The sequence below is a fragment of the Syngnathus scovelli genome, chromosome 2 (genome assembly GCF_024217435.2).
Source record: "Syngnathus scovelli strain Florida chromosome 2, RoL_Ssco_1.2, whole genome shotgun sequence".
Classification (NCBI taxonomy): domain Eukaryota; kingdom Metazoa; phylum Chordata; class Actinopteri; order Syngnathiformes; family Syngnathidae; genus Syngnathus; species Syngnathus scovelli.
Window position 1 is genome coordinate 23,291,497 of NC_090848.1, and position 8,439 is coordinate 23,299,935.

Consider the following 8,439-nt stretch of genomic DNA (forward strand, 5'->3'; position numbering starts at 1 on the left):
CTTCCTCACTCAACTGCCCAAGTCAGGGGGGAAACCAGTGAGGAGCGCAATTTTAAGATGTTGCTGATAAGCACTCTTATCTGCATCATTGAATGGGATGCCACTATGTACCCAGAATTCTTTTTCAAATCTCAATTGAATGGTGGCCTCATCACTTTTCAACTTTCTATCTTTTGTCTTTTGGATTTGTTCTCTTCTTTCTTGTGAAGCTTTCAACCACATTTAAGCACAATCCAATTCTCTCTCTTTTCTTTTCTTTTTTAGTCCATTTTTCTTTCTATCCACACTCTCTTCTAAAACATCAACTAGTATCTTCCACACTTCAACTCTCAACTTCCCTTCTACTCCATACTTTTTCTTCCACTTCGGCATATATTGCATACAATTAAGAAATCTACTCGCCATGTACTTCTCATCCCCGTCAAGAGGTAGAGATTTACCGTTTTTATTCCCCATATTAATTCTAGTAGTTTTAGGTTATACAATTTCTTTTTCTCAAAAATATTATTATTATTATTATTACTTATTTATTTCTTTGAGGATCCTCAATGCAGGTTTAAATTGACCTTTCAACAAATTACTAGCCTGTATCAATGCTAGAACTGCTATTTAGTCAATTTATCCTACCAGTCACACTCTCAATCACACAAACTCCAGCGCTTTTTTTTATTTTTATTTTTTATTTAGGCCTCATAGCTCGGACAAACCAAAGCCGTATCTCATAGCTCGGACAAACCAAAGCCGTATCTCATAGCTCGGACAAACCAAAGCCGTATCTCATAGCTCGGACAAACCAAAGCCGTATCTCATGGCTCGGACAAACCAAAGCCGAATCTCATAGCTCGGACAAACCAAAGCCGTATCTCACGTGCACCTGTGTTTTTTTTTTTTTTTTTTACGCGTTTCACAACAACACAATCACACAACTTCAGGCCTTTAACTTACTTGTCCCCTGGTTCGTTGCACTGCCGGGTCCCGTCAATCCACCTCTGTCAGACGAAGGCAGACCTAAGATGCTGGCCCAGCGAAGAATTTCCTTCCCAGGTCTTTCTTTACCAGGTCCGGCTAATGGACGCTGGCCCGTCGACGGTGTACAGCGCGTCGTCCTCCGTCAGCCAGATGATGGGTATGGGGGATCCCGGGTTTCGGCACCAAAATGTTAGAGATTTGCTCACTCCAACTTATTTTGCAAGAACCACACGGGAGACAGGCAAGTTCTTTTAGACACCTGCAGGTGGAGAGTTCACTCGCTCCAGAATGAAGTCTGACTCAGGCCTCTTGCAGGAGCATTTTTATTGAGAGAAACAGAGTGGGGGTTGAGAGTGGGGGTCAGAGTAGACAAATGGCCGAAGCCCCTGGCTGATCAAAGCACAGCAGGGGGTCCTTCACGATGTTGTGTGAACAAAACAACTTTGATTGCTTCCTCTGCAGCTAGTCAATCAGTTCAAAAGATCTTAGCACTTTGTTCTACTACTTTTGTTAAGACAAGACAGGCGAGGGTAATTATTACAGGTTACATTCCAACATAATCCTACGATAAAGATAACCTGGAAAACCCTAACAGGTCAGAACACAGGAGGGAAGACGTGGTTCAGTTTTGATTGCTTTACTAAATTATTGGCAAAAAGGTAACAGGCACTGTGGCTCGTAGGGGAATACAGGCAAACTGGCAAAAGGGCATAGGCGCATGTTTGGTTGTAAGGATGGGATAGCAGGTGTGTGTACAAAGGTACAAAAGGTAAAGACCCAATGACTGTCACACACACATCTGGGTGTGGTGAAATTTGTCTCTGCATTTACCCATCCCCAAAGGGAGCAGTGAGCAGCGGTGGTGCCGCGCCCGGGAATCATTTGGTGATCTAACCCCCCAATTTGAACCCTTAATGCTGAGTGCCAAGCAGGGAGGCAATGGGTCCCATTTTTATAGTCTTTGGTATGACCCGGCCAGGGTTTGAACCCACAACCTTCCAGTCTCAGAGTAGACACTCTACCACTAAGTACATGAGTGATTCTTTGGGTGTGTGAATGTGATTCTTGTGTGTGTGATTATTGTATGAAGTGTGCGTGCGTGCGTGCGTGCATGCGTGCGTGCGTGCGTGCGTGCGTGCATGGGGTGTGTGTGGTTCTGCAACAGACAGATGTACAGCACGTAAGTCAACTCTCAACCTCTGACGTCACACAACATGACAGCACACATTACATAACTGACTGGACGTAACGGTTCCACTATACTAAATAACCATAAATGAAATACTCTTGGCAACACATCAAACATACCGTATTTGTCGGTGTACAGGTCGACTCGGTGTATAAGTCGACCCCCTAGAATTCGACGGAAATTTACGATTTTATGATATATCCTTTGTATAAGTCGAGCTCAATTGTTGCATTATATTAAACTTCAAAATTCAATATGCGAAATTTATTGACGAAATGTGTTCAAATTCCGGGAGGCCGTGCGCATGCGGCTGTTTATAAGCACCGCGGAGGAGATCGCGGAGCCTCATTCGACTTCCAGCGGCCGGCGAGCTCGCGCACGCCGCCCGGCACCAACGGGAGGCCGGAAATAGCTCCAAGCCGAGCGGATCGGCACTTTATAAGCACCGCGGAGGAGATCGCGGAGCCTCATTCGACTTCCAGCGACCGGCGAGCTCGCGCACCCGCCCGGCACATCCGGGAGGCCGTGCGCACGCGCCAAGTGGCCGAAAATAGCCCCCGCCGAGCGAATCGGCTGTTTATAAGCACCGCGGAGGAGATCGCGGAGCCTCATTCGACTTCCAGCGGCCGGCGAGCTCGCGCACCCGCCCGGCACATTCGGGAGGCCGTGCGCACGCGCCAAGTGGCCGAAAATAGCCCCCGCCGAGCGGATCGGCTGTTTATAAGCACCGCGGAGGAGATCGCTGAGCCTCATTCGACTTCCAGCGTGCCGCGCACTCGCGCACGCCGCCCGGTTCAAATTTTCTAAGTGCAACGCACAATGAGATGCATGAGAAACGGCCTTGGTTACCATCCCATTTGAAGCGATGAATACGAAGTTAAATTTTATGACTCGGTGTATAAGTCGAGGTTGATTTTTTTCGGTCGATTTTGGATCGAAAAAGGTCGACCAATACACCGGCAAATACGGTAAGTCATCGAGACAACAAAATACATTTGCTGGCGACCGTTAGTCGCCGTGGCGCTGCGTAACGGCTACTCATACGATGCGAGGAAAACTTAAAGGAGCGCGCCGAAGCTACCAATAAAATGGCGCACACACGAAACAAACTGTGATCAGACAAATGGCACAACAGTAGACAGTAGTGACAATGAAATGTATATACTCACTTTGTGTCGAAGATGCACACGATCACAGCAACACACTCAGTCGATACCAGCAACTTTTAACTTATCGCTGCGAGGAAAATTTAAAGGAGCACAACGAAGCTATCAATCAAACGGCGCACACACGAAACAAACCACATTCAGACAAACGGCACAACAGTAGACAGTAGTGACAATGAAATGTGTATACTCACTTTGTGTCAAAGACACACACGATCATAGCAACATACTCAGTCGACACCAGCAACTTTTAACTTACTGCTGCGCACAAGCTCCAACAACCGCGATAAGCTGAGGTGACTCACGCGAGACTTAAAGCGCGGTGACGTAACTGTCCAATATTTGAACGTCATCATAGGGAACTTTGTAACAGTTTCTCCATTTTCTGTTATCTCTTCTCTTATTTTCTTCTCTTTTCTTTCTTACCACTATTTTTTATTTTTCTTCTTCGTGCTACCGCTTTTTTTATTTAACTTCTTCATGACAGCGGTTCGCTTTGGCCTGGGGAGTTAAGTTCAGCATTCGCTTTAAAGATATCTGGCGCCATCTAGCGTTGTGAATGGGCATAATGTATAGACCCCGAATGTAAGACGACCCTCACTTTTTCAGTCTTATTTCAATGCAAAAAACACCGTCTTATATTCGGGCTAATACGGTACTGTAGCAACCATGATCGTTTTAACTCTTATATTGTCTTGTCAACATGAAACAGCATTTAAGCTACCATCACTTTACATCCAAAGTTATGCAAATATGGTTTTGAACTTATTTTTTTCCTCGAATCACACAGTATTTCCATCCATTTTCTGTACCGCTTTGTCCCCACGGGTGTCGTGGGCGTGCTGGAGCCTATCCCAGCGGTCATCGGGCAGTAGGCGGGGGGACACCCTGAATCGGTTCCCAGCCAATTGCAGAGCACACAGAGACGAACAACCATCCGCACTAGCACTCACACCTAGGGACAATTTGGAGTGCTCAATCGGTCTACCAAGCATGTTTTGGGGATGTGGGAGGAAACCGGAGTGCCCAGAGAAAACTCACGCAGACACGGGGAGAACGTGCAAACTTATTATTTTACATTACGGACCAAACGAGTTTTGCGTGGTGACGTCATACGCGCATGCGCTTGAATGATGGGCGGAGTCAAGCAATCAGTCAGGAAGAGGAGGAAAGGCGGACGCAGAACATCAAGTGGTAACTCTTTTCAGCGTTTTCGAACTTAACACGAGTGTCTTGTACTGACTACAAGTACGACGACCCGTTTTTGTTTTATGCTTGTCTCTTGACAGAACTTATCCCCTGGTTGCCGATTTTTTAAACTAATCAAGCCACCATCCAAGCATTAGCCTCACTGCTTGTTTGCTAACGTTAGCGGGATTGACGGGCCCAGGCTACAGTATACTTTCAGACAGGGCGTACGGCAGTACTTTTAATTCTGCGTCTCCTCTTCTCCGTGAACTGATTGTCGAACCTTTCTTTTGTAACCGATCGTCATTTTGGCTCGACCGTCAGATAGAAGCTGGACGTCTATTTAAAACATACATTTTGGCGTGATAATGGTTGTGACGATCACGCTGTTGCTTGGTCGGATAACATGATCGAAGACACGGAAGATATTTCGTATTTTTGCTTCTACTTTAGCACGTTTAGCTTCCATCACTCACAGGGTGACACACTACACTTGCGCAGTGTAACTGGGTCGTATTTAAAGCAGTGTTGTCGTTCAGCAACAACAATAATAATACTTTTGACGCTTGGATTGCATCATACTGTGAACCCGCAGCGCTCCTGAGGCTCAATAGAGGCTTGAAACAGACAACAAACTCTTTGTGGATAATGGTGCCATGAGCCTAACGTTGTTTTTAAAATATTATTTTTAGATGGCTGCTATTAGAAAAAAGTTGGTCATAGTTGGAGATGGAGCATGTGGAAAGACCTGTCTGCTGATCGTCTTCAGTAAGGACCAGTTCCCAGAGGTCTACGTCCCCACAGTGTTTGAGAACTATGTGGCCGACATTGAAGTAGATGGAAAACAGGTGAAATAGCCCTGGAGCTCCAAATCTATACTGTATTTTGTCATGGTTAAAAAAAAAACATTATCGATAAACTTTTTGGGCAGTTCGTTGTGCTCTAAGGTTCCGCTTTGAAAATCAGCCGTGGCTTACCTATTTGGGTTTTCTCCAGTTCTAAAAACATATATTTTAATACCCTGTATTGTCCGTGACTGTGCAGTGTAGTTTGTTTTTATACTGAACGTGCCCTACATTTGACTGACGACAGTCCAGCATGTACGCTGCCTCCCACCCACACAGTTGGCCCGGATAGGAGCTGAGACGTAACATTAACAGTTATTCAAATAACTATAACATAAATAACACATTTATCAAACCATCAGTGTCACTCCAAATCATTAAATCCATCGAAATCTTCGTCCTTTGTGTAATCAACGCCGCTTCTGCATGCAGCGCTGAGGTCAGACTCGCCGTCAGTTACAGTTCCAATTATTCCACAGGCCTATGTAACTATATATAAACTATATCAAATAACTATAACATAAATAACAAGTTTATCGAACCATCTGTGTCACTCCAAATCATTAAATCCATTGAAATCTCTGTCCTCTGTCAGTGAATGGATTCAGACTTATTGTCAGTGGCGGCTCCAATTATTCCACAGGCCTAGTGTGCCCTTATGCGGTTTAAAGTGAAAATAACATGTGAAGTGATCACCTATACTAGTAAGTAATGTTAATAATTTCACATATAATTTGCACCCTCTGCAAACTATGAAAAAAACTGTGACTTATAGTCCGTAAAATACAGTATATGTAGATGCTCAAAACATATCCCAATAAGAATGCTGATTTCCCCTTACAGTGAATTGGTCATGTGTGTGAGGGTCAGTCAACTGGTGTGCAGCTGTTAGTCACGACTGTAACTGTTCTAGCTTTCCAGAAGTTGTATTAGCTATTGCTAAGTAATTATATTTTTGTATGCTAAAACTTCTTTCATTCTTATTTCAGGTCGAACTAGCACTTTGGGACACAGCCGGTCAAGAAGACTATGACCGACTGAGGCCTCTCTCCTACCCTGACACTGATGTTATTCTTATGTGTTTCTCTGTAGACAGTCCTGACAGTTTAGGTACTGTTTGTGCAGCACATGCATGATCCTGAACCTTCACCAGATTGTCACGTAAGTTGTTAATGCCTGTTTGTCTCCCGGCAGAGAACATTCCAGAAAAGTGGACACCAGAAGTGAAGCATTTCTGCCCAAATGTTCCCATCATCCTTGTGGGTAATAAAAAAGATCTGCGCAATGACGACCACACCAGACGAGAGCTGGCAAAAATGAAACAGGTGGAAAGATTTAACACTGGTGTATATTTTTGTTTTGTTGCGGTTGTGAAAATGTAATCACCGTCCCTACATTCTTCTACAGGAGCCAGTTAGATATGAAGATGGCAAAGAAATGGCAAACCGCATTTGTGCCTACGGCTACCAGGAGTGCTCTGCCAAAACCAAAGATGGCGTGCGGGAAGTCTTTGAGATGGCAACTCGAGCCGCGTTGCAGGCCAAGAAGAAGAAGAAATCGGGCTGCATTCTGCTATAGACCACGGCGCAACCGAAAGTTACCCTTTTAATACAGATGCGGAGCTTGCGTTGAGAATTTGATCTTGGGGAGGGCCCAAAAAAAACTTGTACGGACGCTCAATTTCTGATCACCCATCGCACATCAGCAAGCTCAGGCAGATTTGCCGAAAATTGATAGACATTGAAACTTTAGTCCCCGGTCTGTATATATACAGCATATATATACCAATTATCTTGGGTCTAATGAGAACTTTTAAGGAGTCAAATGGATGTATGGGGACAGGGGTTAAGTACATTAATCAGGGGGTTCAAATGTGCCATGACATAATTGAAGAGGTCTACCAGGCCAAAGTTAACATAGACATCTGACAGGTTAAATAAGTGATGTTTTAAGTAAAAACAATGTCAATTTGTTTTTAATGACAGTGTCCACCTACACATCGTGCCTTGAGAGCAGCAGTAAGGCAGAGTAAGAGGAGAGGAAAACGTCGAACTTGGATTTGTAGTGTCGTGTTTTACCCGTTATTGTTAGCCTTTGTTCTCACTCGGGCGCTCTTCAGGGGGAGGCTTAAACTGAATTGGATGAGAGCGAAAGAAAAAAATCACAACTAAACAGTAGTGTATATTGAGTTTATGGCTATATGGTGCTTCATTTTCTCCAGTGCAGGTCTGCATGCAGTGAATGTGTGTGCATTGTTCTGTTGTCTAATGCGTGGAAAGGCATTTTGTGACACTGACCCTAAAGCCCTTCTTTCCATGTCAAAGTTACTCCTGAAAGCCATATTTTGTGGCGCCGGATGGTCTAGCAATTAACAGCCTCTCAAGAGTGATATTCAAACCCCCCACTTGATGAAAGACAGTATACAGTACATAAACTAGAGGTGCAATCAGGTTAATTATCTTGTGACTTTTAGGACCTTTGTGTGTGCGCCACACTTAAGATTTGATTGTTTTAGCCAGTGGTTGAAATCATCAGTGGGTGTGGTTAATAAATGGAATATTATTTTGAAAAGATCATTTTCTCACAATAAGTTTTAAGCTGTACTGTATGTCAATGTCCTTCCAAGGCCTTGTAAGGACATTTTAATGATGCGTCTACTTTAGACTATCGGAATCCTTTGTCACTATTCTTTTTGAACTTTTTAATGTTAACTGTAATTTTCTTAGTTTTATCTCAATTAATCCAGCTATTATTTGTTTAGATCATCCTCGGTTATAAGCATAGTGTCAAGTAATTCATTGAATGGGTCAAGCTCGGGGTGCAAAGTTTTTTTGGAGGGTGGGATATCAGATATATTATTTGCTATTGGACTGTGACCACTTTCAATATTTTGTTTCCTCAAATAAAGCTGGTATTGGGGTTTCCTCTGTAACAGGTGCAGGTTTTCTTAAAATGCGCACATGGAAATTTGGCATTTTATCTGCTATTTGGCTCTCTGGAGTGCTTGCCCACCCTTTTAAATCTTTACTGCGCAGCCTTTTTACAAGCGCAAGCGTCTGGGACTTATGGGGTAACTCACCAG

At 44.0% G+C, this 8,439-nt stretch overlaps 1 protein-coding gene across 2 annotated transcripts; it reads left to right on the top strand.

Annotated features, from left to right (window-relative positions):
• The first annotated feature begins 4,364 nt into the window (after positions 1-4,364).
• Positions 4,365-8,289, top strand: LOC125988962 (transforming protein RhoA). 2 transcript variants are annotated; one of them, XM_049754866.1, is made up of 5 exons: positions 4,365-4,518; positions 5,205-5,360; positions 6,347-6,467; positions 6,552-6,682; positions 6,765-8,289. In XM_049754866.1, the coding sequence occupies exons 2-5, from the start codon at positions 5,205-5,207 to the stop codon at positions 6,933-6,935; spliced, it is 579 nt and encodes a 192-aa protein (XP_049610823.1). In that variant the 5' UTR covers positions 4,365-4,518; the 3' UTR covers positions 6,936-8,289. The 2 variants fall into 2 exon arrangements, with proteins under 2 accessions (XP_049610823.1, XP_049610824.1); XM_049754867.2 differs by lacking the exon at positions 4,365-4,518 and adding an exon at positions 4,550-4,572.
• The last annotated feature ends 150 nt before the right edge of the window (positions 8,290-8,439 follow it).